This window comes from Notamacropus eugenii, chromosome 1 (genome assembly GCF_028372415.1).
Source record: "Notamacropus eugenii isolate mMacEug1 chromosome 1, mMacEug1.pri_v2, whole genome shotgun sequence".
Lineage (NCBI taxonomy): Eukaryota > Metazoa > Chordata > Mammalia > Diprotodontia > Macropodidae > Notamacropus > Notamacropus eugenii.
The window spans coordinates 307,450,471-307,478,032 of NC_092872.1; the positions used below are offsets into that span (position 1 = coordinate 307,450,471).

General features: G+C 38.7%; 2 protein-coding genes across 7 annotated transcripts in view; one reads left to right on the forward strand and one right to left on the reverse strand.

The window, feature by feature from the left end:
* Nucleotides 1–25,341, reverse strand: part of PPP2R5E (protein phosphatase 2 regulatory subunit B'epsilon) — a 159,682-nt gene extending 134,341 nt beyond the window's left edge. Inside the window, exons 1-2 of one of the 2 annotated variants that reach the window (XM_072629421.1) lie at nucleotides 25,211–25,341; nucleotides 22,692–22,855 (exon numbers count right to left, since the gene is read on the reverse strand). In XM_072629421.1, coding sequence (XP_072485522.1) covers nucleotides 22,692–22,848 — 157 coding nt within the window. In that variant the 5' untranslated portion in view covers nucleotides 22,849–22,855; nucleotides 25,211–25,341. The remainder of the gene's footprint in view (nucleotides 1–22,691; nucleotides 22,856–25,210) is intronic. The other variant, XM_072629415.1, reaches the window with a different exon arrangement.
* Nucleotides 24,852–27,562, forward strand: part of LOC140517833 (uncharacterized) — a 68,542-nt gene continuing 65,831 nt past the window's right edge. For 4 of the 5 annotated variants that reach the window (XM_072629426.1, XM_072629424.1, XM_072629425.1 and 1 more), the window contains exon 1: nucleotides 24,852–26,737. In XM_072629426.1, the coding sequence (XP_072485527.1) occupies nucleotides 25,076–25,768 (693 nt within the window). In that variant the 5' untranslated portion in view covers nucleotides 24,852–25,075 and the 3' untranslated portion in view covers nucleotides 25,769–26,737. The remainder of the gene's footprint in view (nucleotides 26,738–27,562) is intronic. The other variant, XM_072629427.1, reaches the window with a different exon arrangement.

The following is a 27,562-nucleotide window of genomic DNA, read 5'->3' on the forward strand; positions in this document are numbered from 1 at the left end:
GACTTTCAGTTAAAAGGGAATGAATCTATTCCAGGAGAGGTTAAAGGTACAAGAGAGGGAGATGAAAACTACCGATGGAGCTAGAATCTAGAGGGTGTGGGATTAAGGGCCCAAATTAAGAGCTATAGCTTTGGAAAGGAAGAAAATGCACAGTGACTAAATAACTATACTACACAACTCTAGTAGTATATTACTATTGTGCTGGGAGAAATAATTCATGTGAGAAATTCAGATAAATGTGGGAAAATGTGTATGAACTGATGCAAAGTTTAAAAAAGCAGAACCAGAAAAATAAACATATAAAATGACTACAACAATGTAAAATAAAAGATCATTCAAAGAAAGCAGAACTAAACGCAACTCAATAATGACTCTACAGAAAAAAATCATGAATCATAACTCTTTTTTAGAAAAGAGACAGAGGACTATATATATGAGCAGTCACTGGATCATTTCTTTTTTCTGAAAAGTTTTTTCATTGCTACAAAATAGAGAATGCAATTCCAAGGAGGTAGTGGTATACCCAGAAATTACTGTGTTGTAGAAATAAATGAGGCATTCAAAAATAAACCTAGGGAAGAAAACCCAGTTTTCATTTCAATACACAAAATAAAGGAGATTTGAGATACAGAGGGAAGGAAGTTGAGGGAGCTGATGAGACAGCTGTGGTCTTCAATATAGAAGGTAAAAATGAAGAATAAGGTTGTGCTTTGGAGCTTACAGAAAATAGTAACAGTTTGGTACAGTAGTTATGAGAAATTCTATAAACAATATATAAAATTTTTACAAAGCAACAGAAGTAGCAACAAGGACTCAGCCAAGATTGCTAGGATAAATCCGGTAAACTCAATTAAGAGTTTCATGACATGAGCAGTGGCCATTCTAAAAATCATTATGAAGTTATTTAACAAAGTAGTCAGTTTACGCAAGTAATCAGATAGCCCAATTCTACAGCCCTTTTATTTACTTTGCTAGTACACATGTTGGCATTAGAGATAATGACAGATAATGTTGAAGATTAAGTAAATATTGTGTCATTCTTATGTAAACCATCACAACTCTCAAGGTCTAAGCAAGCACTGATACTAAGTGAAGCTGGTCACTTTACACAACTTTACTGACCCACAGAAAATGGCACAGATAATTCTCATAAATTTAAATCTCACTGTACATATGTGATCTATACTGAATTACTTGCTCATCTCAAGGAGGGGGGAGGAGAGTGAGGGACAGACTTGGGAAGGCAAAACTTTTTTTTAAAGATGTTACAATTATTTTCATATGTAATTGGGAAAAATAAAATGTCAAAAAATGTTTTAATTTAAACCACAAAAGGTAAAGAAACTTTAAAATTGGTGACAAAGAAGTAGATTCAGTTTAATGTATCAGTGTTCTCAATGATTTATTTAAGCAATCTCCATAGCAAGCAATGAATGACCAATGGTTAATTAATTTAGCTAACCTGTGGCTTCTCTGCTACTTTGCCTTTTAAATTAATGAACTTCAATTAATGTTGTTAATCTAGTTCTCAGCTTCCAAAATAACATCTTATTAATTATGCGATCTTAGGCAAATCAATTAAGCTCATCTATAAAAATAAAGGAGATTAATTAGATCTGGGGTTCTGAATCTGGGATCTGACAATAGATTTGAAGGGGTCCATGGACTTGGAAGGAAGAAAAAAATTATATCATTATTTTTGCTGATCTCTAACTGAACTGCAGCATTTCTTTCAATTATGAAAATTTTAATTTAAAAAAAATTCTTCTGAAAAGGAGTTCATAAGCTTCACCATCCTGCCAAAAGTTTCTGTGACACAAAAGGAGATGAGAAATTCTCAAAAGAAAATTTACCAAATTCTATGGTAAATTTGAGAATTGGAGATTATTTAACACTCTGGAACAAGAACAATAATGTACATAGCCGAATGTAGAGATAAAGTACTGTTTTCTATTCTGAAAGAATTTGAGGTATTTTTAAATTTACTTACATTTTAAATAGCAAATGTTACGTTTTATGTTTTAAATAGCAAAGCTACAGGATAAGATATTAAATGTTAAGTGTCAGGAAAGGACTAATGAATAGATTGTGGATTTCCTGAATCTCCTTTGATAAAGTATGTGAGCGTACCTCCAGGCTCTCTCTTGTCCCAAGTCCCCCTTCACTTTTCTATACACTCTCACTTGGTAACATCATAAACTCTCATGGGATTAAATTATCATTTCTATGCCACTGGACCTGGAGTCAGAAAGTCCTAAATTAAATTCAAATCCCAATTCACACACTTACTGGCTGTGTGACCCTGGATAAGTCATTTAACCTCAGTTTGCCTCAGTTTCCTCAACTGTAAGATGGAAACAGCATCCCTGACTGTGTTGCGAGGATCAAATGAGATGACTGTAAAAAGTTCTTAGCACAACGTCTGGCACACGGTAGGTGCTATATAAATGCTTTTTCTCTTCCTTTCTCTATGCCAATGACTCCCACATGTACATATCTAAGCCCTACCTAGTAGTATCTCTCTTGAGCTTTAGCCCACATTACCAATTGCCTGCCTAATCAAGATTTCAAACTGAATGTAACAGTACATCAAGCAAGTCCAAAATTGGACTGTACAAAAATATTTATAGCAGCTCTTTTTATGGTGGCCAAGAATTGGAAATTGAGGGGACGCCCATCAATCAGCAAATGACTGAACAAGTTGTGGTATATGAATGTAATGGAATGCTATTGTGCTATAAGAAATGATGAACAGGTGGACTTCAGAAATACCTGGAAAAACTTATATGAACTGATGCTGAGTGAAGTGAGCAGAGCCAAGACAACACTATACAAAGCAACAGCCAAAGTGTGCGAAGATTGTTTTTGATATACTTAGCCCTTTACAGCAATGCAAGGACCTAAAACATTTCCAAAGGACTCTTGATGCAAAATGCCATCCACATCCAGAGAAAGAACTATGGAGTTGGAACACAGAATGAAGCAGACTATTTTCTCCTTTGTTATGTTTTGTTTTTCTCATGGTTTCTTCCATTCCTTTTAATTCTTCTATGAAATATGACTAATGTGAAAATATGTTTAATAGAAATGTATGTATAGAACCCTTATAAAACTGCATATCATCTTGGGGAGGGAAGGGAAGAACATTTGGAATTTGTGGAAGTGATTGTTGAAAACTGAAAACAAATAAATAAACAAATTTGGGGGGAAATTTTTTTTTTAAATTGGAATGTATCTTTCCCCCAAAACACACCCTGCTCTAGAACTTCCCTATTTCTGTCAATGGTGCCACCATTCTTCCAGTATTTCAGGTTTGTATCCTGAGTTACAGTGTTTTCCTCAACTCCTCACTCCCCCTCACCTCACATACTGAGTAAGCTGCTAAATCCTGTCATTTATACCTCTACAATGTCCCTTGCATCTGTCCCCTTCTCTAAACTCAAACAGCCACAATTCTAGTTCAAACCCTTAATATCACTTGTCCATAACATTACAATAACCTCCTTATTGACCTCCTTGACTCAAGGTTCTCCCACATGTAGTCCATCTTCCACACAGCTGTCAAGATCTTCCTCAAGCACAGATGTGTCCAGGTCATTTCCTTATTCAATAAGCTCCAGTGATTTCCTGTGGCCTCTAGTATATAATATAAACTCCTGTTTGACATTTAAAGGCCTTCAAAACTTGGTCCCAACCTCCCTTGTCAGTGTTACTGCCCATTACATCCCTTTATACTCGTCATGGTCCAATTTAGCCAGCCTTCTTACTATTCCTCATTCAGGGCACTGAATTTCTCAAATCTGTCACCTAGGACTATAATGTAGCCTCCTCCTCACCTTTATCTCTTGGAATTCCTAGTCTTCTTCAAAGTTTAGTTTAAGTGTTACCTTCTATGTGAGGCCTTTCATGATCCCCCTGACCAATCACCTTGTTTATATTTAATCTATATTTGTGTGCATGCATATGTATGTGTATATATATATATATATATATATATATATATATATATATATACACATATATATAGTATGTGTATATATGTATGTGTATATCCATATACACATGTATATGTATGTATACACACATATATGAACATGTTGTATAGTTGACAAAGTATAAGCTCTTTTTGTATTCTCAATACCTAGCAGAGTACCTGGCACACAGTAGGCATTTAACAACTGTTGGCTATCTTTTTTCACTAGTTCATCTTCCTTTACTTTTCTCTCCACGTCAAAAAAGTCAGTATTCCTCAAGCCTATTCTTAAGTTTATCTTACTTAAGCTCTCTCTCTAGAAGAATTTATCATAGCTTAAATATCTCTATGCAGATAACTCTCAAATTTTTAACTCCTACCCCAGGTACCACATCCAAAACTCTTGTATATCCCTACCTGGGTGTTCTACTTATACCTCAAACTCAACATGCCTAAAACTAAATTTATTCTCTTTCTTCCTAAAAGTAATTTATAGATGAAAAACACCAACCATCTCAGGTTTACTTGGATCACATAAATTAGAGGGTCTCTGCATTATATTCAAGTCTTTCGATTGTCATTCTGTACATTAGGATCATAAAATCAAGGATTTGGAGGTGGAAGAAACCTTAGAGGTTGAATCCTACTCCTTCATTTTATAGATGAGGAAACTGAGAAAAGATAAGTTACTTGCTCCCAGGGTCACACAACAACCAAAGAATGACAAATGTTTAACTAACTTAGGGTCTGAGGGAGAATCTGAATCCAGGTTTTCCTGATTCCATGTCCAGGACTCTGATCAACTACTCCAGGCTGCTACACCAAATATAGATCATACCCACATACAGACTCTAAATACCATGATGCAGAAGTGCTACAACCAACATTCTGTGCACCCATGCCAAGAAGCAGCCCCTCCTTTGTTTTTCTTCTCACCTATTATCAGCCTAAAACACCCAGACTTCGGTGGGAAAGATAAAACAATTCATGAAAAGAAAAACTGTATTAATAATGCAACCATCTTCAAGGAAGCATTACATAAAGCAATTTCACAATCATCAGAATATGGCGTAGCTTTGCAGGCCTAGCTATACCTAAATCTGTCTAGCCTTCCTATTTTAGCAGTATAGGGTCTTGGAGCTAAGAGGACACTCAGCTATCATAAGGACGAAGCTAGGTGGCAGAGTAGACAGAGTACTAGATCAGTAGCCAAGAAAATCTGAGTTCAAAACCAGCCTCAGATACTTAACAACAAATCACAACCTCAGTCTGCCTCAGTTTCTTCTTCTATAAAGTTGGGACATTTAATGGCAATTTAAATGGGAAGATCTTTCCCATTCATTAATAGGTCCATGTGACTTGCTTAAATCACATAGAAGCCTAAGTCACATGTGGTGGGAGGAGCTTGCTGAATGGGTGGAACAGGAAGAGTGGAGCAGAGCTGGGAGGAAGTTGGTCAGACTAGTCAGAGCTGGGAAGGACACAAGTAAACAGGTAGAGCTAGTCTTATGAGTGTTTGTGGAAAGAGGGGAGGCGGGGAGAGTCTGGGAAATAGCTTTGTCCCTTGCAGTGATAATGTGTATTAACTTCTTGATTACTATGAAGGATTTGGCTTTTGGTGTTGGGATTTGGCTTTCTGGTGTCTGAACAAATGTTTTTCTTCTGCATTCTATTTGGAGAGTCTGTTATACTTTATGATTCAGAACTACACTAGCATATTCATGGCTGCCCTCGGTGCTGGGAACATTGCCTTGGCGATACAGGATATTGTGAGGCTAAAATGAAATAATATTTGTAAAGTGCTTTGCAAATCTTAAGAGCTTTATAAATGCTAGCTGTCACTGTTATTGCTATTCTAATCCCAGCAGTATCGAGTAAAGTAAAAAACCACAGGGTAATAATCCTCGGCAAAACTGTGAAATAGGCAAAATCTTTCGACTCTTTCCCCACCGTACCAGGGTGTTTATTACTTTGGAATCATCCTCCTTGGTTATTGCCCTATATTCCTTCAAATTCTGTCTAAAGTTTCCCCTCCCTGAAACTTACCTGTTCTAAATAACATTTCCCCAAGGCAACTTGGCTAATCCACACCAAGCAGAACTGTTCCTACTAACACATACATTTTGACTGTCAGTCTTTAGGACCAATGGCCATATAACTCCCAAAAAGTGCCTCTGATAGCAATTTCAGGCCCATGAGGAAAGGAATGTAGATCATCAGTAGGTCCCCTTCAAAATAACTTATACATTTTTGGTGCTTTATATCTTTCAAAAGCCTTTTCCCCATATATGATCTTATTTCATCCTTGTAACAACAAAGTGTGGATGGTGTCGTTGATGGAGCAGCAAATGTGGAATGAAGGAAGTCCTAGCTTGATTCTTCATATTTTGTATTCTTGTTTCTTCTCCTTTCACTTTGCATCAGCTCATAAGTATCTTGCCAGGTTTGCCATCTTCAGACTAATTGTTTATTAAGATCCTGTGATATTCCATTACATTCACATTCCACAATTTATTTAGCCATACCCTAATCGATGGGATAAAGTAGATGCATTATTTCCAGCTCTCTGCTACTAGAGAAAACCTACTCATACATCCAAAATCAGGTTTATGGAAATTTTATGTAAATAATATCAGAAATGAGTACTAGAATTAATGTTAACCCCTTTCTACATTATTAGGGGAAAAATAAATACAACAGTACTTTGGCTATCCAGAACTTTTTTTTAACAACTTTTTTAAATTCAAATATTTCTTACATGTTGTATGCTTTGCTGCCCTCTTAAGACAGATGGTATTTAACATAATTAAACCTTTTCTTCATAATACAGGTCATCATTATGAAACAAATTATCACCACATGCTATAGATATAGTAATAGAGGGAGATGTATAAGTTGTAGGTCAATGGATACTAATCCCTACAGTCGACCTGGAATTTTGTTTCTTGGGTAAAGTCTAATATCAACTTTCTTCCATTCTATTCACCCTTATTGCATCAACATGAATGAAACATTGATATTAGCCTTAACTTTTCACCCTCCCTCATCCCATGTATTTTCTTGTCAATTCTCTGCACATCTCTTCTATCTGTCATTACCTATCCACCTACATGGAATTCATTCAGACTCTTACTACTTGGACTGTTGCAGTAGACTTCTAATTGGTTTCCTTGTTTCATCCCTCTTTTCTCCATCCTTCTCATAGCTGTGCCATTCCTATCTAAAGCACAGATCTGATCATGCTCCTCTAGCAGCTGAGATCCAGATTTTTCAGTTGCACATTTGAAGTTTTTCACAAAGTGACTCCAGCCCACCTTTCTAGGCTTCTTAACTAAAATTCTCCTTTCCTACATGCAGTGTTGGTAGTTCACTGGGAAGTTCACTTTGCTACAAAACTAATCAATGAAACCCTTTGAAAAACTTACCACTATCTCTGACGCTATCAGTGTCCTGTTATTTTTTAACCATTTCAAACATCATCACTCTGTATCATTATGATAGTAGACTGTACCTTCAGTACAATGTACACCCCTCTTTTATATGATTTCTCTGAATTTACACCATTAAAAACTAATCTATTTCAAGTGCTACTGTATTTTGGGGAGGGCTTACTACAAAGTTTATAAACTGCTCATCAATGTTTAGAAGATGACATTTCTGCAGATCTTTTCTCTAAGTCCTCTTTGATGTCTGGCTGACATGCGCTTCAGCAAAGTTATTATATACCTACATATACAGTCTGGCCATTCACAACCCTGGAATAGTTCTGGATCTGGTAGTAGTTGCAAACAGGGAGAAGAAAACCTGGACAGTGAGGAAGAAGCTGCCCCTAAGTACCAATCAACAAATAAATGGAATCAACAAACTAGCACAGTCTGGTGCCTATGTTCTAGGTGCCAGGAAAGTAAAGATAAAAATTATAAATGATCCCTACCCTCAAGGAATTTACATTCAGTCAGAGAAATCAAACAGAAGCAAATATTCTGGTATGCTACAAAACCTCTATGATGTCATTTAAGGGTGCAGATAATCAACAATCACCTCTATAGGAGGAAGCAATTAAAGTAAGCTTTTGAAAAAAAAAAAAAACCTGGGGATTCTAAGAGGCAGAGGTGAGGAGGGAGCAATTGTAGCCAAGGAGGACAGCCCTGGCACCCCACAATCACAGGAGATGTACTCTGTACACAAGGAACCAGCAGGCAAAGGAAGGCCTCAACACAGCATGTAGGAAAGGAGAATTTTAGTTAAGAAGCCTAGAAAGGTGGGCTGGAGTCACTTTGTGAAAAACTTCAAATGTGCAACTGAAAAATCTGGATCTCAGCTGCTACAGGAGCATGATCAGATCTGTGCTTTAGATAGGAATGGCATAGCTATGAGAAGGATGGAGAAAAGAGGCATGAAACAAGGAAACCAATTAGAAGTCTACTGCAACAGTCCAAGTGATAAGTCTGAATGAATTCCATGTAGGTGTACAGGTAATGGCAGATAGAAGAGATGTGCAGAGAATTGACAAGAAAATACATGGGGTGAGGGAGGGTGAAAAGTTAAAGATAATAAATACCAAGGTTGTGAATCTGGGTAATTAGAAGGATGGTGGTGCCCAAGACAGAAATAGGGATGTGAAGAAGTGGGACAGCTTTGGTTTTTGTTCGGGGCATCATGAGTGGAGAAAGGAGATAAGTCGTGTTTTGTACATATTGAGTTTGAGCTGCCTATGAGACATTCCATTCCACCACAAATGTCCAATAATTAGCAATGATGTGAGACAAGTTCTGAGGACACACTGCAGCTAGATATAACACAGATCTGAGTGTCATGTACAGAGATGATCACTGAATCCATGGGAGCTGATGAGATCACTGAAAGAGATGAGGGCTCAGGATACAAACAAGGTGAGCTGAAGATTCAAAAACCAGACTTGGCACATGAATCCCCTGAAGTCCTAATCTTCAGCCCAATCACCAACTCATTACAGTGTGGAGGTAGCCCTGCATCTGTGACTGCTAGTCGTGACTAGTCTCCCTCCACTCCAACCCATTCTACACTCTAACTGATCTTCCTAACACACAGGCCTCTCCCCTAGACAATAATCTCCAGTGATTCCCTCTCACCTTCAGGTTCAAATATAAAATCTTGTTTGAAACGGCATTCAAAGGTCTTCATAAACCAGACCTTTCCTGTCTTTCCACTCTTTTTACATCTTAGCCCCATCTCCATACTCTGAGGTCCAGTGACACTGGCTTCCTTCATATTCCTCATTCCCATCGTGCCAACTCCAAGCATTTTCACTGGCCATGCCCCATTCCTAGAACACTACTCTTGCTCATCTCTCCTTCCTAGCTGGAACTGAACATAGATCTTCCTGATTCCAAGTATAACATACCATTCTTTATACTATATTACACTGCCTCATTTAGCTAACTTTAAAAAAGAAAAAGAAAGGAGAAGAAATTACACTTGGCACATTTTGATCTTCCACTCATCTTAATTGTGTGAGGTGTATTTTAATTGTATGCAATGCATATTGGGCTTGGGGTCAGGAAGATCGAGTTAGAATCCTGCCTCAGATACATCATACCAGCTGTCTGACCTTGAGGAAGTCACTTAACCTTGTCTGCCTCAGTTTTTTCACCTGTAAAATGGGGAAAATAATAGCTCCTACCTCGACAGTTGTGAGGGGGAAATGAAATGGTTGCAATTGCTTTGCAAACCTTAGAGCAATATAAAACTACTAGGTGTTGTTTTTGCTGCTGTGGTTAACACTGGTTGCTGGGTACTCAAGGTCTGCTTCTTCAACAAATGAAGTCTCCCCAAAAACCCAACCCCCCCATTACGTCCAGGTCTGGAGTCAATCCAGAAGCCTGAAGGTTCAAGGCAAGATTGTGGATTGAAAAGATTTCATCATATTAGACGTTCCTCCTCACATTCAAATCCTGGCTATCCTTTAAACTCAACTCAAATGCCACCTCCTCTACCAAGCCTTCCCTGATTTCTACCATCAGTAGTGCTCTTCCCTCACTAAGGTCTCACATAACATTTTATATGTCTAATGCATTTATCATGTGTTGTTTTCTATTAGTTATTTGTGCATACACTATATCCCCCTACTAGATTATAAACTCCACAAAAAAAAAGGACTTAGCCTTATTTACTCTTTGTTTCTCCCCCAGTGATGGGAATGGGATGATCCCAAAGACATGCTCTTTTCTTTTTGAGGGTTCAGATCCCATCCCCATCACCAAGGCCTACAACAGTACTCTGCAGTCTAAGAATACTTACTTGTTGAATACATCCAAATTTACACCTTAAGAGGGCTTATTATTATCCAGCTTAACTTTCCAAGAGCACTGATGAAAAATTTCCAAGCAATAAAATTGGCAACAAATTTTTTTTAATTATCTGATATAAAAAGAGATTTTAAAACATGAAACCATGAAACTAAATTGAAGCAGACTATAAAGTAAAAGAAATATCCTTGGCCATGAGGGACTCTGACCAGTAGGAGAGACCAAAAGGGTGCATAACAGGAAGCTCTTCCTTATCTATCTTCATCCCTCAGGTAAGAAATAAAAACTAACCACCTAAAGCTTCACTTACTAAGACTGAGGGAGAACAGGCAATAATTACTATTCTAGTCTTGTGTTCAACATGAATGCCTTTACAAATCCATACCCAGAAAAGAAGAGTGCCAGAGAAGGAGGGTTCTCACATTTTTTTCCCTCTCCGGCATGAAACAAACCACCAGAAAATCCCCATAGCTCACTTGAACTTATTCCTAGCTCACTATTCAACTCAATCTCAAAACAAATCTACCCTCCAGACGACAGCTTCCAAAATAATTATATTTAGCAGTGGTCAACAGATGGGATTTCCCTCAAATATAATTACATTATTAACCAATTTAAAAATTTCCTCCTTGAAAAGTCAGTCCCAAAAATTGTTACACTTAAATATGTCAACCATTTCCAATACTCTGCTTTAACAACAGTCTAACAAGGCCTCCAAATCCCACATCTTTCTTAAGTAGGAGTTTACATTGAACTATGAGGAGGCAGTAAGGAATGAAAACCTAGTTCCAAATATTAGTAATCATCTCATCTTATATAGATTTTTCTCATATGCACAGACTGAGAAATTACAAAAATGTATTTTCAATGAACATGTTATACATGAAAAATTAAGAATATATTTGCTTTCATGCCATCTTCAAAAATACAAAAGAATGCAAAGAAGATTTCAAAGTAAAGTTATAAACTAAATTAAGTAAGTACCTCCATCTTTTAAAATACTATTTATTAAATATTAATATTTTAATCTACTTTGCCTTAGAAATTATCATGACAAAAAAGGATGAAAGATTCATTAACTAAAAACAAAAGTTTTGAAAGTGATACCTTCAACTACTCACATTTCTGTAGTCCTTTAACCATGAAAACATGGTTAGCCCAAAATGAATGAATGAAAAAGCATCTGTTAAATGTTTCCTATGTGCCAAGCACTGTATAAGCACTCTTTTGGCACTATAAATGAGGTTCCACTGTGTTTTGCATAAAGTTCAAGTTATTAACTCAGGGCTTCAGTTATTAGTTACAGACAGTGCTTCAAGTAAGCTGCACTTAAAAACGTTTCCCTAACTTAAGAACTTAATTATAGAGGTACATATAAGTAACACTTATGTAACATAAGGATTTTTCAATATTTGTTGTTTCTTATCCATGTAAACATCAAATACATTGCTGTCCATGAAGTTCACGTCCATGGCTACAACAAGGTCAATCTGACTTTGAACTATGCCATCCTGAATGGGCTGCAGGCAAGAAAGACCCCACAAACAAAATCTAGAGTATGCAGACTGCTTTATAGTTTAAACTGGCTTCTTGGCTAACTAGGCTGGTGTATATGTTCACCAAACAACTTAGCAAAGTTTTGAAAAAAAAAATAATAACTTAACATTCAGTCTTTTAGATAGAGAGGAAGGGCATTCTAAGTGCTTTTTAACAGATGAGATAAGGCACAGATGCTGGCAGCTACCCTGTTTTAATCAATAAATAAATGAGAAGCACTGCTACCTGTAATTACATATGGACTGCGTAATGACTCTATTGGAACGTTTCTGCTACACATAAAACAATAAATATTCACATTTCAAAATGAACGAAAAATATCTTAAAGATTGCTTTCATTTTTCCACACACATAAAATAGTCACACTTTGGAATTCAATTTTACCAAAATCTTATAATTACTTCCTAAGAAAACACGACACTGGTTTCAAAGGCTCCAGAGTCACCTGGCAGCTAACATATTCTAGTGCAAAAAGTAATTTGCTGTTCTCGTGCTTAGTAACTTTTCTAAAACCCTATGCTTAGTTAAAGGACAACGACCATAAAACCAAGGTACCCTTGACATCGAATGGCAAGGCATCAGCTGGAAATAACATCTCCTTCCCTCATGTAAAGATGTGAAAGTTGAAATAAGATAATTATATAAAATATATTTGAGAGCTAGTTTTTTGGGAGGATTAGGGACCAAAAGAAGTTTATAACTACTACTAATGGTTTTTCGAAAATATTTTAGAGGAATTTTCTTCAGTTTCTATTCTTTGCTAAAAAATATAAGAAGCGGTCCATTTTAAATTACTAGTATTCTAAGACTGCTCAAAAACCCTCTAAAAACCAAGCAAAAATAGAATAAAACTACACTGCAAATATGACAAGAGAGGTAATAAACATAAAAAACTTCAAAGGGGAATTTAATTCTTTTGGATGCTATTCCAAATACAAAATATATTTTGGATTATAGAACAGATTCATGAAAATTTTGGCACAAACGCAACACAATGTGGCTTCCCTGCCGCACCAAAGCAGTTGTTACCAAAACTGTGTCAAAGATGAATGAGAAAATTTACCCCTCTGGTGAATAAAAGGAATTATGATGCCAAAAAAGCAATTTTGAATTGAAAAATGCTCTTAAAATATTGTCAGAAAGACTAAAAACAAAACAAAATAAAACATGATCTACTCTCTTGTGTTTTCAATTAAATAAAAAGGGAGAGATTATGGAAAGAGCGTATTTAGGGTTAGGGTTAACTCTCTGATTAACTCAAAGAGTGTTATCAAACTAAAAAAAAAAAAAAGAGTTCCTAGTGTCTGTAGATTTCGGTTGTTACAGGTTTCTGACTAGGCTTAGTAAATAAACATCCAAAAATTACCTCTAACATACTCCCAAATTACAATAAACACTCTACAGTAATAAGTTATGCTACAACCCCAGCTTGCTGCCACATTCATCATGTCCATTTTCAGAGGACTAATATGTTCTTAAATAGCCTACAATATATGTCTTGAAACATTTTCTGAACCTAAAGCTGTATCAGGAAGAAGAACAACCCTACTGGTTAAAATTATTTCCAATTCTACCCACTGTCAAAGGTCCTTATGTGTAAATAATTTAGTTTGGGTATCACCATTCATCAAATTAACAAGTTGTGTTTTGTATGGAACTGTATAAGTCATAATTAAACAATGACAAACAGAGCAGCAGAGAGATGGTGTGATCATGTTGATAGAGGGTCAGTCTTGGTGCCAGTAAGAGGTTCAAGTTCAGCTTCAGAAAGACACTAGTCTGGTGGTCACAAGCAGGTCATTTAACTTCGTACCCCCAGCCAAGACTCCTAATTACAATAAAAAAGAGGTACGATCTATATTGGCCCAGACAAGAGTTCCTCCATTAATGAAATTCCACAAGGGGGACCAAAAAAATCCCACAAGGGAGACCAGGAGCTGATAAAGGTCCACCACCACCATCAGCTGTTCATAGCCTCATTACTTTTTTTTTCCTATCAGCAAGGACAGGTCTTCACACATTGTTACCACCCCTTTGAAGTTTTTCCAAAGGCACCACCTCCAGTACTTTAGGAGATTCCCTAAACCCACAACTTCCTGCAACCCCACCCTTTACCCTAATTCCACAACAATAACAGTACTAAGGTGATTTGAAGAGAAACACTACCAGGAAATATGATGGGGACTTTAATCAAGTTTCCTATCTTGTTTTTATCAAGGTTCCTATCTTGGGCAATCCTCATCCTCAGCATCAAATACTAGACAAGCAACTAACTCTCCTTAGCTGTGTCCTGCCCAAATTTCTTAAAGAATCTGGCCTTTGGATTAACTCAGCTCTAGTCTGGATGCACAGATATGATTTCCCAGGGCAACCATTCCAGTTCTCTAAAACTTTAGGCAAAGATTCTGCCCACCAGGATCCCTGGCCCCATTTCCCACCCAACTTAGTTACCTGCATTTATTCCTTTAAATAAGCATTAAATATTAAATGACCACAGTGTGCAGAACCCTACAAATAAAATGGTTAGATATTACATGGTGCCTGCCTTCAAGGAACTCAGTGTTATGAGGATGAGACAAGCAGAGAATTATAATGCATACACACATACATAAGAAAAGTTCAATCCTGCATGAGGTTCAAAAAGGAAGATTTCTATAAGGAAAGCTGGGGGTTAAATCAGAGAAGGTTTCATGGAGTTGGTACTTGAACTGGACTTTTTCAAAATGGGCAGAACCACTATTCAAGGGAATAACAAGGACCCATGCTACCTCTGGTTTTGTTGTGGTGTGTCCTTCATTTTGCAAGAGGACCAATGACATAGTGATGTTGTGTCAACTCCTGTGTGAATTGGATTTAAATGAGGCTGAGTTGCACAAAGTCAGCCTCACTCTCTCCTCCTGAGTCTCCGACACTGGTGATGGCTCTAACCCTGGTATAGTAGTGATGGAATATAGTGCAGAATTAGACATACATTTTCAGACTCTGGTAAAGGTGCAGGTTTGTTTTGCTTGACTCTGCTATTTGCTATAAGGCTTAGGTTTTTCCCTTTTTTATTTTCAGGGATGACAAACTAGCAATAATGTCCCTCCCTTCCCTCCCCAAAAAGAAAAGAAACAGAAGAGGGTCATTGAAACATCTTTAAAAATGCAGGAAGAGAAAGGAAGGAGTTAGAAAGAATCAGACAAGCAGGATTACTAAACGATTACATACTTTTTAAAAAAGCAAATTATAAAAAAAAGGATTTCATATAATCCTCTTTTTTACCTTCTCCCTTTTTAGTGTTCATTAAATTCAGGGAAAAAAATTACTTTAAAAGAAAAAAAGAATGGGTAGGAATCTGACAAAGAGAGGGAGGGGATAATAATATTAGAGAAACCTGAAAAGACACACTGGTATCTAATAACTCATCTTTGGCCATGAGCTAGAGAATATTCCCCTGCCTCCTTGGACTTCCAATAAGAAAAGACTTCCCTATTTGGGTCCAAAAGCTATTCCTTCCCCTCAGTCCTCTGCAGCTGCAGGTCTTGGTACCTCCTTCACTATTATAAAGAGACCTCTATGCATCCGACTTTTTGGAAGTTACCTACCTTCCCACTTTGCCCCACTACTGTTTTGACTGGATTTCCTAAAATAGATACAATTTCCAGTCTGTTGTTTTTTCAGCCAGTTCTACTCTTAATAGTCTATTGACACCCTGCCCCCATCACTGCTAGCGTCTATCTAATACCTTGTATTTCTTTTCTTTATATACTCATATATGTACTTGGTGTCACTCCCATCAGAATACAAGCTCCTTGAGAGCAGAAACTTTTTCATTCATTGTATTTGTATCCCCGAGTTTAGCACAATGCCTGACACATAGCAGGCGCTTAATGAATGCTTGCTTGTTGATTGATTCTATCTATACCACAGGATTTTCCAGCCTTCATGGCCTCACACTCAAAGAATTGGCAAAGCTGACAAAAGATAAATGATGGAGGGTCTATGGGAAAATAACACACACTAATACGTTAGACTGTGAATTATGCTTTAAAAAAATGAGCACATGTCCATAGCCTTTGACCAAGCAATTCCACTGAAGGTCAAAAACAAAAGAAGGTCTCATATATATCAAAATATTAATTGTGGTACTTTTGTGGGAGAAAAGAACTAGAAACCAAGTGCCCCTCAGCTGGGAAATGGTTAAACAAATTGTAGTACATAAGTGTGATGGAACATTACTGTAAGAAATTAAAATATGAAGAATTCAAAGAAACATGGAAAGACATGTCAACTGATGTAGAGAGAAGTAAACAGAGAAGTAAGTGGTTTAGAGGTGCAGAATGGGATAGACGTTTTCAGACTTAGACGCTATGTTGATTTGTTTTGCTTGACTACACTAATCTGTATGAGGAAGAGGAGGTGGTGGGATCCCAGTATATCTGCAGGAAGTAACACTGATGGAATATTTTTAAAATGAAAAGAATCAATAAAACATTTTTCAAAAGTCAATATGTATATTTGGTTGTCAAACAATTTAGATTTGGGTTATTAACCTCAAATCTACCACGCAGTCATTCTAAGCTTAGAATCCCGATATTCCTAAGTGGAAGGAAAAATGTTAAATACAAAAATATTATGGAGTGAAAAGACTTCTTTCAATTACTTTTCATACCTGCAGCCTACCCAGAATGGCTCTCTAAGCATTAAAACAAATACATCTTAAAGTGGTATAAGTATCTGAATAAAAGTTTTTAGTGATGACTTGTACACAAATAGCTACATAAAAGATAACATGCCAGAAATATATGACCAGAAATGAGAATGAATCAGTTGTGTAGTGAGAGTCTCTGTATCAGGATAGCCTACAGCCAAAGTGCTGCACTAGTATCCACAAAATATTAAAAGAACTAGAGGAAGATCTCCAGCACCTTAAGTAGACCTTCTATAACGAACTGGTGGAAAGATACAAATGGGAATCACTCAAGACAAGGAAGTAGGGAAGGATTGCATTTACATCTGTGGAAAAGTGGCCATGCCAGTGACATCACTGAACCAGTTTAGTAAATTAATAGATGGTTAAGTGATGAGGGCAATAGTAACGGTACCTTGAACAGTAGAGTAGGTGCTTAATACACATATGAACAGCTGAACAAATTATCATTATGCATATACACAGTGTAATTGCACCAAGGCTCAAAGAAAATAAGGATTAAACCATCAAATCAAACACCTGAAAATCAACAAGCCTAATACAACAAAGTTAGAAAGCTTACCAGTGAATTTTTTTACCAGGACCAACACCTACTACTATAACACAACTTTTAACACATTAGGAAAATTACACTCTCAAATCTTTCCTCTAAGTGGTCTGATCTACCTTTCCTTCAACTTAGTAGTAAATCCTAATAGAGCTGTAGATAGAAATATTTTTTATACAAATAAGGAACTGATTACTGGTTACCACGATAAGAGAATCTACCATCATTGGGACCTAGCGCTTACTATTTCTAAAGTCTGCTGTTGATGAGGTTACCATGAGGTACCGTTCCCCAAAGGCATGCAAAATCTGAAGTGAGATTTAATATAATTTAATTTAAATTTTTATTAGAGAGTTCAAATGTGTGAACCTCTATACATTAAAATAAACACACTATTGCACCAATCTGGAGGTGTAATAAGGTACGTCATACATTTCTAAGAACATGCTCTTGAATGTACAGAAAACTATAAAAACATATGCACAAATAACAGTGCTTGCAGCACAGTACCTGACACATGGCAGGTACTTAATAAATGTTTATTGGTTCATTACTGATTGATCAAACTGTACAAAGACTCTCTACATAGGTTACCATGCATTTCCCAAAAAAAAAAAAAGAGCAAAACATAATTACTCACACTGACAACTGACTTGATACACAATAGTCCTTGATTAAAAATAATAATAAACTTCCTATATCCTTCTTCTGATGCCTTGACAAAAAGCTTCTTACGGAAAAAACACTGGCTCTGGAGTTAGAAGGTATAGGTTCAAATTCAATCTCTTTGATGTACACAACCCCTAAAACCTTCAGTAAGTCACTTAACCTCTTTGAGATCTAGTGTCCTCATCTGTGAAATGAGTGGGTCACAGCAAACAGCCTCAAAGGTCCCTTCCAGTTCTAAATTTATTCTCCTACACACCTGTAGTAATAGAAAATTTCACATTGCTTTCTAAATAAAATATCGCCATCAATACAAATTTTAAAGCCATATGATGTTAGCTGAAGAGATAAACCAAGCTGTTTAGTTCCCTTCCTTTTAGTTTAAGATTCTGAGATGGAAGAGACAGATAAAATGCCAAGTACTAATGAAGTATTATTTATTTAAAAGCCTGTCACAGTCTAGTGTTATGATATGACATAAGGAAAACTCTTGGCAATGCACATCCAAAAAGGACGGGAAATCATAAAATCACAGATTTAGAGCTAGAAGAGACCTTAGCTTAGAGTATCCTGTCTTAGGAAACATTATTCTGAGTTTCCCGATTTTTGTGTTTTTAAAAGCTAAAAAGTTACTAAGCAAAGTTTGCCAAGTTTACCCATTTTTTAGTGAACAGTGTTAGTGAACGGAAAACAAAGTTCTCAAACATTAAATCTATACTATTTTCCCTGTTTTCAAGGCCCCTGAAATAACAGGTTTAATAAAAAGCCATAAGAACTTTCATTTTGTCCATTCCGTAAGGGATGCTCATCATATTCAGTCATAATCTGTTTGCTGTTTAGCCATTTTCAGTCACGTCTTACTCTCTATGACCCCTTTCGGGGTTTTCCTGGCAAACATACTGGAGCGGTTTGCCATTTTCTTCTCCAGCTCATTTGACAGATAAGGAAACAGAGGCAAACAAGGTTAAGTGACTTGCCCAGGGTCATGCAGCCTTTAAGTGTATGAAGCTAGATTTGAACGGAGGTCTTCCTGACTCCAGGCTTGATGATCTATCTTTCCACTGTGTTATCTAGCTACCCATAATTTGTACAGGATCCTTAATAAAATTGTGACTAAATATTCTATTTTGTTCAAAATAACAGCATAGAAACATTAAATCAATGGCTATCATTCAGAATACACAAAAGTTTATTTAGTTGTGATTTCCTATAGGCCAAGGGTTCTTAAATCTTTTTTTATGCCACAGACCCCTTTGGCAGTCTGGTGAAACCTATAGACTCAGAAAATGTTTTTAAATAATTGAAAGAAATGCAAAATTTTAGTTGGATGTAACTTTTTTCCCCTATCCAAGTTCACAAATCCCCCCCAAATCTAATCCGTGAACCCCAGGTTAAGAATTCTGGCAGTTGACATTGATTTCCTCTACAATTTCCCTTATATAGGTTTTCAGAAATATCATTCTCATCTGGTTCTCCTACCTATACGACCACTCTCTTTCTCAGTCTCCTTTGATGGATCCTCATCCAAGTCATACCTGAGTCCTCTTCTCCTCTTCATTTATACTACTTCACTTGGTGATCTCATCAGCTCCCACAGATTTATTTATCATCTCTATGCTGATAAAAATCTACATTTCCTGACATAACCCCTCTGCTGACCTCCAATCTCACATATCCAATTGCCTCTCAGATGTCTCCAGTAAACCAGTAGATCGATAGGCCCAACAGACCTGTTAAACTCAACATATCCAAAACTGAATTCATTCTCCTTCCCTCTAAAATCTACCCCCTCCTAACTTACCTATTACTGTAGAGGACAACACCATTCTCCCAGTACCTCAGGCTTGCAACTAAGTATCATCCTCAATTCTTCACTATCTCTCACCCCTCCCCCCCAATATTCAATCTATTGCCAACACTTGTTGATTTCACCTTTACAACATCTCTTGAATATGCCCCTTTCTCTCCTCTGATAGAGTCACCACCTTGGTACAGACCCGTATCACCTCACACTTGGAATACTACAATAGCGTGCTGATGGGTCTGTCTGTCTCAAGTCTCTCCCCATCTGCAATCCATCCTCCTTTGGCTGCCAACGTGATTTTCCTAAAGCACAGGTCCAATCATGTCACCAGCCCAATCAACAAATTCTAGTGGTTCCTTACTACCCTCCAGGATCAAATACAAAATCCTCTGCTTGGTGTTCAAAGCCCTTCATAACTTAGCCCCACCCACCATCATTACTTTTCCAGTCTTCTTTCACTTTATTCCCCCACCACATATTCTTTGATCCAACATCATTGGCTTCATCACTACTCCTTCAACAAGACACTCCATCTCTTGACCCCAGACATTTTCTCTGATGGTCCCCCATACCTAGAATAGCTCTCCCTCTACATCTCTGCCTATAAGTTTCCCTGACTTCCTTCATTTCTCAACTAAAATCCCATCCTCTATAAGAAGCATAGCCCAATCTCTCTTAGTTCTAATATCTTCTGTCTTTTAATTGGTTTTTATTTTTCCCTATATATAACTTATTTATACATATGTGTTGGCTTGTTAGTACCTTCAAGATAAGGACTGTCTTTTGCCTCTTTCTGTATCCCTACTGCTTAGCACGATGCCTGGCATATAATAGGGGATAAATAAATGCCTACTGACTGACCAGCAACAATTTACCACATAGAAATTATTCCTTAATCTTCATTATATCCTAAGTTATTACTAAAAATTGATGATCAAGCAATAAGCTACAACCAATTTATCTCAGAAGAAACATGAAGCTTCCAGGAGTGTCTCACCTCCCCAAAGAACTCTTATTAAACAGAATTACTCTCAATAAGTTGGTCTGAAATTGAGCTTTGTGGCATACATATAATACTGTGTTGTCAAACTGTCCTTCCTATTTAATTCTTCTAAGCTGGCAAAATGTTTTAAGTTTGGCCCCCCTCCCAAAAAAAAATTCTGTTCTTGAAGAAAAGAGTTTTTGAATGGTTTTCAACATAATCAGACTATTCTTAAGAACTGAGCAGGGGAGAACAACATAATATACCCATGACTCTTCTCACAAGCACCTCTTCAATATTCAACCAGCCCCTAAAAACTATTTCTCCATTCAAATTTCAGTATTGTCACCATGTACCTCTATTCATTTTTCTGGTCTAATGAGGATCAAAATTCTTTCTAATCCTCAAAAGCTAAATAAGGTCTTCAGGGTTATGCTTAATTTTAGGCTTGTCAGCCTTTACATTGTCCTTTGTCAGACTTGAAGGTAATGGGAACATCTTACATGTCTGCTTCAGATTAAATAAATTACTACAGAAGCCAGGATTCTTCCCAACCTTTGTCAGTTCAGTCGCTATGATTAGTTTTATCTCCAAATAGGTTATTCTTCACTTCTCTAACCAACTGAATTTCATTCCTATTGAGAAATATTTTTAACCCAAATTGTTTAACTACAGCGTTTCTATGAACTCTCAGATATATTAACAGTCTCCTTATTAAGTAGGAGAGAATATTCTTTCCAGCAATCAGTGGTGACCTTTTTTGGTTCAGACCTGTGATTTCATCAGGGGAGGGAAATCCCAAGTATAGAAACTCCTGTCAATGATGCAGCAGAGCCACTAATATGTAACTTTAGTCTTAGAGTTGTCTGATGCCCTGAGAAGTCATGACTTTCCCCAGGGTAACACAGCTAGTATGTATCAGATACAAGATTTGAACCCAGGTCTTTTGAGTTCTAGGATGCCGTGAAGGAGATAGAGGGTCACTGGCCCTCTAGTAGTCATGTGGGACTTCCAAATCAGATTTTTTAAAATCATCAGTTACACACTTTGGAATTTTAATTTAATCCCCACCATTTTACTCTCTTTTTAAAAAAATTAAAAGCCTAAGATGTTTTATATCATGTTTGAGGCTTTTTGCTATCAAAAGCCCAATTTTTCTATACTAGCTTCTAGTATACAAAGATGTACAAAAAACAAAACAGACAAAAAAAATACAGAACTAAATGTGGAGTAACAAATTAGCAAGGCAAGTTGCTGAGTTTCTTTAAAACCACTTGCATGTGTAGTATTGTCCATATTCTTCATCCTTTTATTCATGAAAGTTCAGTTGACTGATAAATTTCTTAGAAGCTAGACTGATGTACTACAATATAGTGGGAGCTGGAGTCTGATAAATTTGAAAACAATGACTGCTCATAAACACAAAACAAACAGAGGGGAAGGGAAAATAAATTTAAAATATTTATACACCAAAGCACAAAGGTGAGGAGCTTAAAAATTAGTACAATACTCAAAAATTCCTTCATACAATATCCCAATGACTTCTTTCTAAGAAAGACATGGCAAGGCCAAGGCAGGGAAAGTGGAAGGAGAACTGTGATTATATCTATCTTTAATAATGTAATACCATGAACTTAAAATACTTGTAATTCATCAGGGTGACTAAAACTTTTTTACTTTAAAAAGTTATCCTTTCCCATACCCTCTTCATATAGCATCAACTCCTATAGGATTATCTATTTCCTGTAGCCAAGACTGCAAAAATGCTAGTCACTGGCATACATACAATAAATCAATCATAATGCCCATAGTTCAAAGCTTTCACATTATGAAAAAGGGAGGCCTAGACAGTTTGGAATAGTTAATGAATATTTTTTTTGCACTCAATTTTTCCACCTGCAAATCTAGCACATTCTCCCTAGAGTATCAGCTATCCTTCCAATGGTCACTAGTGATTTGTATAAAAAAACAAAAAATACTTCTTAAAAGAGTGGAGAGGAGAGAAATAGATGACTAGTCATGTGAGTAGCTAACTACAGGCTTACTTCAATAGTATACCTAACTATTCCCAAGTCTGTCATACTGGTTTAATTTGATAATCCTATTACTTTTCATTCAAGACTTTTTAAGAAGTGATGCATTCAGATGGGGAAAATTATATACATGGATATAAACATCTTACCTTTCAGCAGAGGCAGAGGTGTTAACTCAATAGGCTTGCCCTGAGACCTGAACTGTGAGGAGCTTTGCGACCTCTTCTGTCTGGCTTTCCTGACGGACTTCCGAGAAAATCCGTCTACTTTATCCACTGATGGAGGAGTGGTTGGTGCTGAGGACATATCCCTACTGAAGAGAAAGTAGTATTATAAATAGAATCCCAAAGCAAATGCAAAAAGATGCTAAGCACAGGTTAAACATTAAAAATCACCTAAATGATGCCTATAAAATTAAAAATAAATTGGTAGCATACTACAAGGAAAGCATGAAAGAAATAAACAATATTAGAAGTTTGATCAATTACTCTGCTATGCTGTTTTTCTCTAGGCATAGCATTTCTAGATTCTAAGATGCTTCTTATGGAGTCTTACTTCCTAAAATAATGTTAAAACCACCAAATCACATTTATAAATTAAAACCAGGAAATCTTAATACATTTTTCCCAAATATTTAAAACTATGAACGACATCCAGATTTTTCCATTTTTTTCACTCTAAGCAACTATATCATTACTTTACCAAGAAGTGAAACAAAATTGTTGCAATTATCTAAGGATGACTTTTAATATGTTATCTCTGATAAAAGGTCCCACAATGCAAATGGTGACAGGTTCAATTACTTTGCAAAGAACACATAAAAGGGCATGATTAAGATTATTTCAAAGATGTGGCTTCTTTTTGAATGAAGCCATCTTACATTATTAAAGCTGAATATAACAAACTATGATGAAATCATGCAGTAAACACAGCTGAACTCAAAACAAAATTCATAGCCTTCACAGACAACCAAATTGAATTCCCCTGATGTTTAGGAAATGAAGTTCATCACCACCTAACATCAATTTTCATGCCTTCAACTGAGAGGTTCTTCCCTCTCTCAAATTAATTAAAAAGTATGTACCCTAAAAGCAACAAGTCTTATACTTGTTTTCATTCAGCAGCTGAAACTGATGCCACCATCTCCATGGCACTAAGGCCCCAATGCAAGATTAATGGTAGAGTAGGACAGAAATATCACATATGGAGATATGCTGAAATACAATAACTCATCTGCTCTTTCAATATATAAAGCAAGGGTTTTTACTGGAGAGTAAGGAACTTTCTCCTTGATTTTACATTCCAAAAAATTTTTTTTAAAAATACATGCTCACATACACAATATTGAGGTTTGGATATTTTAAGAATCTGTTTCATTTTCTTCAAACAGTGTTTTCCAGCTGATTACAGTATCTAAACTTTCTTTAAGAAAAAAATCTATCCATGTGATCTTAAATATAAACATAGGAGCTAAAATGGAATTGCACGCTATTAAAGAGTGCAAGTCACAAGACATCACTTAAAAATTTCAGGATACACTTTTGTGCTGAATTTAGGAACAGCCTCTCTACCCTAGTTTATGAATTATTGCCTTCTAATTGTAACTCAACAAGACTTAAAATTTCCTAAATCCTATGTTTCACTTCCCTTTTCCACTCTTCCTCCCCCATTTCCAACTTTCAATCTCTGGTACATGACAGATACCAAGAAAGAGTTTATAAAAACAGAGAATTCCAATGACTTGCTTCTTCTGTCCAGAGTAAAAATGAATGTCAAGAATGCCAACCCCAAGGGGCTGCAGCATACTTGACATCTATCAATAGATTTGTATGCAAAAGCAATGAAGAAACAGGTTCACTAGATTCGAGTTTAAGGAGCCTTTTATTTTCCACTGGGCAGAAGGCACTGGGTATTTTTCAGGGAGTTAAAATCCAAAAAGGAAGGAAGGAAGGACAGAGATGCGGATGGGGAAGAGTTAGAAATGGGAACAGAAAAATGGGAAAGAGGAAGAAGGGGAAAAGAGATGGGAATGGGGAAGAGGAAAGGTTGGAAAGGTAGCGAAGGGGAAAGGAAATGGAGAAAAGGGAAGGAGAGAGGAAGAGATGGGGAAGGAAGAAGGAGGAAGAGATGGACAAGATGAAATGTAGAAAGGGAATGAGAGGAAGAGAGATGGGGATGGATGGAGGAGACGAAGAGATAGGGACAGAGGAAGCGAGGAGGAAGGGGAAAGGAGATGAGATGGGCAAAGGGAAGGGGGTAAGAGATGGGACAGAGGAGGAAGAGAGAGGTGAGAATGGAGGAGAGAGGAAGAGAAGAGGTGGGGAAGGGGAAGGGGGTCTGTCAGTGGGGATGCCACCCACTCCTCTCCCTTCCCCGCCCCCCGCCCCCCCCGGCTCAAACCTCTTCACCAAACCAGCCCAGGCCGCGGGTGGGTGGAGGGCGAGGGGAAAATGTGACCCCGATCCCGGAAGGAAAGGGAAAGGGGTGGAAGAGGGTTAACGAAAAGAGCCGGGACCATTTCCAGGTAAATCCGATGAGTGGGGCGCGCTCGGGCCGGGCCTTGCCTCGGGCAGGGCCGAGTTGCAAGCAGGTTTCTTCCCCCGGAAGGCGGGCTGAAAGATGCCAGCCGCGGGCAGGACCGGGCCGGGCGGCATGGGGGCGAAGTTACCTTGAAGCTCCTGAGAGAGAATCCGGAGATGATCGGTGGTTCCTGGGTGAGGGAGCGGGGCCGCGGGGTATGGAGGGAGGCTGGCGGCGGCGGCTCCGGGAGCGGCTGCGGCGGCGTGCGGCGGCGGGGAGGCCGGGGGACGGGAGGCAGCCCCAGGCGACGGCAGCCCCGTGCGGTGTCTCTCCGGCTAGGCTCGGCGGCTGCGGCGGCGGGAGAGGCGGCGGCGGCGCCTCTAGGCCTCACAGCGGTACCCAAGGGCTCCGGCTCCAACAGCGGCGGCGGCAGCTTCACGATCCTCCCCCGCGGGCCCGTCCCATCAAATCGGCATCTAACCCGCTGCGGCCCCGGCGGTTCCTCACTCACATTCCCGGCGGGCGGCGCCTTTGCTCGTTGCCCAGGACCCGGCGGCGGCGGCAGCGACGACGTGGGGAGGGGGGAAAGGGAAGGGAGGGAAGCTGGATCCGCCGCAGCAGCAAGAGGGAGGAGGAAGGAAGAGGAGGAGGAGCCGCAGATGCTGGAGCCGCAGCTGCCGGAGCCGCTGATCGGTACCCGCGGTAGGTTTCAGTCAATGCCCCCTTTCTCTCTCCTATTGTCAATATCACCGAGCCGCTGAGTCCATGGCACACGCGCAACCGAACATGCTGGCGACCACCACCCGCCCCCCGCAGCTGCCCACTGGAGCCTTTAAAAGGGAAGTGCTGCCCCATTGGTCCGCGTGCGCTTTCACTCCTACTCCATCAGGTTAGGCTGAGAGCTGCTCAGGGATTGGCGGTGGGGGGGCGGGGAGACAGCAAGGGTGGGAAGAAAGGAGGCTGCTGATTGGGCTGGCTAGTGTTGTTACCCGGATGCAGCGGGGGTCTCCGGCCCCACCGTTGCTGTTTCCGGCACCTGCCTTGACTCGGTTGCTAATGACCCGCAAGACGGCTTAAGACTGTTTGAGACTCCTTGCACCTGGCTGGTGTGGAAGGGGTGCTGGGAGACAAAGTGTTTCGGTGTCCGTCGTCCATGAGACCGAGGAAACGGCGACCCCTGGTGAGGGGACCCCGTGGGAGATGTATGGGGAGGCGCTGAGGAACCTTCCACCCTTGCCACCGCTAGAGCTGCTCTGAGCTGTCGCCTCCCCGGGTGTCTGGTGACCCTGAAAACGCGAGCGAAGCCTCCCAGAGTGCGCCTGCAGCCCACTTCCCAGCCAGCTTGATTTTGGTGGTCGTCGTCCATCCAGGATTTCTCTGCCTTTAGCCCGCCCTCGCCACTGGCTCCGGGCAGCCGTCCGGCCCGGGGACGCGAGCCCAAGGTCCTGACCCAGGAATCTCCCAAGGATGCTCCGATTCCCCGTCTAACTGTCGTACTGTTGTCTGTTCTGTCCTTCCTCTCCCAGATCAATAATCCTTTTCTACTTCATTTGCACGAGTTAGGAAGGCAGTCACCGTGAAGAAACGTTTATTATAGTTCACGTAGACCTAGGATCGTTCGTTTGGAACTTGAAGGAGACTTAGAGTTCGTCCATCCCAGCCTCTCCTTTGGCAGGTAAGGAAGCGGAGACCCGGAGAAGTTATATAACTTGTCCGAGGTCGCACAGGTAGGAAGTGGCAAAGCCAGGATTCAACCCAGACTCCAAGTACAGCCTGCTTTCTGCTGACCCACAGTACTTGACACCGTACCAGGGAAGGGAGAATGGTATAACTAACCGGTGGTCAGAAGACCCCTGTCCTGGTCCCGTGTTGGGAACTTTTTATGAGGTTACTCCTCTTCCCGTAGTTTCCTTATCTATATAATAAGGATAATAGTACCTGTCCTTGCTACTTCACAGGTTTACAAGGCTGAAGTAAAATAAGGTATGTGAAAGTGCTTTTAAGTCCCATACAACCAAAATTAAAATGTAGTATGGCCTCCACAAAGAGTTCTCTCCCTTATCTCTGCCTTTTAGAATTTCTGGGTCCCTTTAAAGTTTTCACTCAGGTGCCCCTGAATCCTTTCATGATCAATTGCTGACCCCTCTCCCTACCTAAAAATTAAGTTTTACTTAATTTCTGTATAGTTTGTATTTACTTTTCAATGTACATGATCTCTCCTTGCTATCCCCCAGCAAGTTCCTTGAAGGCAAGGACTGCTTCCCATATTTGTTCTTTACATTTCTATTACCTGCTTTGCACAGTAGTACCTAGCACATCTATGTGTTTAATAAATGCTTGTTGACTTGATCAACAAAAAATATTTATTAAGGAACTATATGCTGTGGGCTGTGATTACAAACTTAAAAGCAGAAATCTGCTTTCTAGAAACTCATACATCTTATATATAAGATATCTTATATGTTATATAGTCCTAAAAATGTAAAATACTGTTATTATA